This window comes from Octodon degus, unplaced genomic scaffold (assembly GCF_000260255.1).
Source record: "Octodon degus isolate 3935 unplaced genomic scaffold, OctDeg1.0 scaffold00076, whole genome shotgun sequence".
Taxonomy (NCBI): domain Eukaryota; kingdom Metazoa; phylum Chordata; class Mammalia; order Rodentia; family Octodontidae; genus Octodon; species Octodon degus.
In genome coordinates this window covers 6,529,903-6,535,051 of record NW_004524652.1, presented here as the reverse complement: position 1 = coordinate 6,535,051, position 5,149 = coordinate 6,529,903, and the positions used below count along the sequence as shown (strand labels likewise).

The 5,149-nt window shown below is 45.8% G+C and overlaps 1 protein-coding gene across 1 annotated transcript in view; it reads left to right on the top strand.

Annotated features, from left to right (window-relative positions):
- Positions 1–5,149, top strand: part of Kntc1 (kinetochore associated 1) — a 96,168-nt gene that overhangs the window by 90,274 nt on the left and 745 nt on the right. The window contains exons 55-60 of the mRNA XM_023720670.1: positions 155–209; positions 291–354; positions 1,669–1,798; positions 2,788–2,877; positions 3,595–3,740; positions 4,465–4,555. Coding sequence (XP_023576438.1) covers positions 155–209; positions 291–354; positions 1,669–1,798; positions 2,788–2,877; positions 3,595–3,740; positions 4,465–4,555 — 576 coding nt within the window. The remainder of the gene's footprint in view (positions 1–154; positions 210–290; positions 355–1,668; positions 1,799–2,787; positions 2,878–3,594; positions 3,741–4,464; positions 4,556–5,149) is intronic.

Here is a 5,149-nt window from a genome sequence, read left to right as displayed (position 1 = left end):
TGTGGTGCTGGGGGATTGAACCGTGGTCCTTGTGTTTTGCTTAGCTTAGCTTGTTCTAAGTAGGCGCTTTAGACCACTGAGCCATCTCACCAGCCCCTGTATAAGAGTTTGCAGTGCCTCAAACCCGCGCTCTCTGCTGCTCCCACTTGCGCAGGTCCCCTGCTTCGGCAGAGCTTGGCAGCACGTGATACAGATGCCCCTCCTCTCAGGTACGTTCCTGCCCTTGGAAGCGCCTGCAGTGCTGGTTTGTAGCTGAGCACCTGTGCGTGTCATTGTTTTTTTCTTTTCAGCCTCTTATCCCTTAAGGCCCAGTCAGTTAACAGATTGCTGTAGGAGTCTCATTGCTGTTCTAGAGTAAGTAAAATGTTTGTTCTCCTACCTAGAAAATAAAACCTGTTACTTCTAAAATCCTTTTCTGATGGACCTATCTGTGAGCACAGCACACCGGTGTGCACACACAGGCGCACACACCATCTGTGGCTTTGCCTCTCTGGTCTCCGAATTTTGAATTGCACACTGCTCTGAGTGTGTGACGAGGGCTGTGCCTGTGCTCCAGGATGTCCCCTGCCCCTTGGAGCAGCACGCCCGTGCTGTCTGCCTGCCCGCCCAGCAGCCACGCAGTTGCTGTGTTTCCCACTCAGCTCTTGCACGTCACGGTGCTCGGTGCAGGGGGTCTTGCTCTACTCACTAACGGCCCCAAAGAGCAGGCATGTGAGGCCAGCAGTTTTATTATAGAGTATTGTTGTAATTATTTTATTATTAATTACTGCTGATCTCTTACTGTGCCTCATTTATAAATTAAACTGTCAGAAGTATATGTACGTGGGGGAACATAGTAAATGGGGTTTGGTGCTGGCCAAGTGTCAGGAATATACAAGGGGTCTTTGAACGTAGCAGCCCACATGGATAAGAGGGGAGCACTGTGATTCTGTTTTGTTGGGAGCTAAGCATCAAACCTTTGTGGTTTTGTGATACTGGGCGTGGAATCCAGACCTTGCTCATGCCAGGCAAGCGCCCCACCACCGAGCTGCACCCTCAGTATCACTTGCTCTATTTATTTACTTGTTTATTTTTATTTATTTATTTAGAGGTACGGTTACACTGTAGTGCAGGCTGGCCTTGAACTCACTATGAAGCCAAGGCTGGCCTCAAACTCACACTGATCCTCCTGCCTCGGCCTCCCGAGTGCTGGGCTTACAAGCTTGTGCCACCATGCCCAGCTTCATCACTTGTTCTTGTGGCAAAACATTTATTTTTATATTGTCTGCTTTCCGTGTGTTGTGCTTTCTGGTTTGCTAGTAAACTGATACTCACTAACCATTCTCTAGAATTAGCACCTGATTGTAATGTAAGTATAAAGTGCCTTTTGTGACACCCCAGCATTGCAAATCCTACAGCCTTGTCTCATAGATTTGGAGACTTCTAAGAATTGATTTTATGTATCTGTAGGCTTCCAGGTTTAATCCTGGTAGCAGGGAGTAGTTTGTGAGCTGCTGGTAGATTCTTTTATGCTAGGCAGAAGTCATCGAAGACTTGAGTTGCTCATTGTTAAGCACTTCAGTATTTTAAATTTAAAGCCTGGACAGGTAACATCTGCAGAAAGCTAGGAAGGTCAAAATAATGTAGTAAATCCAACAGGCTGTTAATAATTAATGCATTCTGTCAAAGATGTCCAGTTTCAGATGACCTCGACATGATGGGAGTCGCGAGGCAGTACATCCAGTTAGAGCTTCCAGCCTTTGCCTTAGCGTGTCTGATGCTCATGCCCCACTCCGAAAAGAGAAAGTATCAAATTCAGGTATCTTGCACATTATTCCTCTGGGGTTGCCAAGGAAATGGAGGCCCTCAGATTGCCCATCCGTTGCAAAGGTGCACTTTCTGCTCACCAAGCCTGTGAAGTTGGGGTGTGTGTTGGGGGTGGGGCTAGCGGGGTGTAAGGCAGCGAGACCGTGGAGATGCAGCTGAGGCCTGCCATCAAGAGGTTTGGACGGTGCACTTCTGCATGGGGAACAACCAATTTCTTGGGAGGTTAAAGTGAAGTGATGAAGGCCGTCATCCCATGCCCACTAGGCTTGGTCAGAAGAGAGGGCTGGCAAGCAGGAAGACGCTTGGGAAGCTGTCCGGGTCGCACAGGGCATTAGCTGCTGCCGTACAGGCAGCCCAGCGGTGGGCAGCAGCGGGCACTGAGGGGGGCCCCGAGGTAGGCGCAGGGGGCAGCCGGCTTCTGAGACCGCTCCAGGAGAGGGGAGCCAGATTTTACATGTGGGTGTCTAACCAAGAAGCTGTGAGCCTGCTGAGGATGGAACTTTTAAAAATAACTCTTCTCCTAATACAAGAACAGACAGAACAAAGCATTTTAAATGCTTTATAGTTCTTTCCTTCACAGCTGTATAAGGAAGGACATGGAGATCTGTATACATGAATGTGGGGTTTTTTTGTTTCTTTGTTTGCCTTTAGGTCTTTTAATTGCATTTTCTCAAAGCATCTTTTTACTTTCTTTGATATGTTTTCTTCTTTTGATTATTCATAAATTCATCCCTGGCTGTTTTTCAACATTTGAGTAAATATTCCTTTTGGCATTTAGACCAACAAATGCTGATAAACCATTTTTGCTCTTTAAATAATTATAAAATACTTTTTTCCTCTTAATAATACCTGTTGACAGAATTTTTTTCTACATTAAAAATTATTTTGACATGTTTCAGTTTTTAAAATAAAACCTTCCAGACTGATAGAAATTAGTAATAATAATACTTTTTTAAGTTGTGCTTTCATTTTTTTCCCTAGAATTTTCTGGACTCATGCAATCCTCAGATCATTTTACAGCAATTAGAAGAACATATGAATTCTGGACAGTTAGCAGGATTTGCACATCAAGTAAGACAATTTTGTCTCTTTTTCTATGAAAAATTTGGTCCTAGAAGGTAGTCATTCCCTCTCAACCAAGATTTAGTTAGACTTTTGCTGTTTGTTAACATCTAAAAGCTATTTTGTCTTATTAAAATCTCAGATTTTTTTTAAAAAGCAAGGATCATAACTATCTTACTGCTCTGCTCAGTGGAAATTTTATATCCTTAAGTGCTTATAGGGGCTGGGGAGATGGCTCAGTGGAATAAGCACTTCGCTGGCAAGTGCAAGGGCCTGAGTTCAATTCCTGGTTCTGCAAAAAAAAAAATGATAGGCACAAAACATTTATATCTTAAGTGCTTATAAGTTGAGGGCTTTTTGTTTTCTTTTCTAGAATTTTGAGACAGGGTCTCACTGTAGTTCAGGCTGGTCTTGAACTCACTGTGTAGCCCACTCTGGCTTTGAACTCCCAGCTCTCCTTATGCCTCAGCCTCCTGAGCACTAGAATTACAGGCATGTGCCGCCACTCCTGGAAAATGCTTGTAGTTAAGCAGATCTTCCTCATAAAAAGTTCCCACAATCGTACCCATAGTGGCTTCCCGTTTCCATACCGTGTGCTGCCTGGGGCTAAACAGGAGGTTCGGACTGATGCAGTACTAACTCAGGTTCAGCTGCAGGAATGTTTAGGATCGAATGAAGAACCTGGAACAGCACATTTTTAATATTATGATACCTGTTGTTCTCTAGATTAGAAGCCTGATTCTGAATAATATCATAAAAAAGAAGGAATTTGGGATTTTGGCAAAGACAAAATACTTTGAAGTGCTAAAATTGCACATGATGAATACCGACAGCATCACTGCGCTAGTCAACTATTTGGCCAGTGACTTAAGGTAAGTCAATAAAATTACTCACAGAACTTCCTTCAACTGTATCTGTATTTGGAAGAAACTGGTAAGCAGTCGCAGAGCTTTGTGGTTGTAATTAACAGTGCACAATAACAAGCTCCCATGCAGTCCGAGTTAGCTGCCAGGTCAGCTGGAGCACGGCCTGGGAGGGAGTCAGGCAGCGAGACAAGCCCTGCGTTACGGCCGGGTTCCTTAGCGCTTGCTCGTGGCGCCAAGAGCGTCTGCAGCACACGCTCTGCCGAGCTCCGTTAGCTGATTTTCCAGTGGCCCCAAGTGTGGGAACAGTAAGCTTCTGGAGATGGGCTGGGCTGGGAGCGGAACGCACAAACCTGAGGAGGCTGTGGGCTGACTGTGGAGAGGCTGCGTGCCGTCAGGGGACACAGGGCTCCAGCTCCAGTCCCACTCGTGCACAGCTGTGCTGGTCACAGGACAGCCTCCATTTCTTGTCATTGCCCTATGGGTTTCTTCCTGCTTCTTTTCCTTCTGAGCAGCCATTAGTGAGTATTGTCATTTATGGATGAGTGTTATTATTTTTTTGGATGAGATTATTTTTTGAGTTGTAGTTGAGACATAAGCCACACATATTTGAAGTGTATGGTTCGATGCGTTTTGGCATCTGTGTCCCCGTGAAGCCAGCCCTCAGGAAAGAGCACACACATTTCTCAGCCCAGGGGAGCCTTCATCGTCTTGTCTGCTTTCTGCTCCGCAGCGTGGACGCAGCGTCGGCCGTGGTCAGTGAGTATGCAAAGCGTTGCGGCAAGCTCGTACCCCCGGATGCAGCCCCTGGTGAAATCCTGAAGGTAAAGCTGGCCGCCAGCTTCGTAGCCTCTGACCTGCTACTGTAAGGTTTCTAGAATCTTGCAGTTGACCCAGTTTTTCCTGATGTTCCACAGAGAAGTCTGTTCTTGTGTGTGCGCAGACTGTCACACATCGCTTAGGGCCACATGCTGAGAGATTAGTCATGTGAATATCCTAGAGCCCATTTACACAAACCTATAGGTTTATATAGGTCAGTCATTCGATACGAAATCCCAGCTACTCAGGAAACTGAGGCAGAAGGATTACCGTTTGAGGTCAGCCAGAGCTACTTAGAAAGAACCTATCTCAAAATAAAAAACAAGAATGGATATGTAGTTCAGTGGTAGAGCAGCCCTGGGTTCATTTCTAATCAGTTGTGTACAATGGCATTACTATTTTTGTTTTGAGATTGTTTTGCTTTGGTTTTTTTTTTAAATTTTGTGTGTGTGTGTGTGTGTGTGGCCAGCTCAGCCCACCAGGGGGCGGGGCGGGCTGGCATGTGGTGCTGGGGATTGAACCGTGGTCCCTGTGCTTTGCGAAGCTTGTTCTAAGTAGGTGCTTTAGACCACTGAGCCATCTCACCAGCCCTTGCTTTG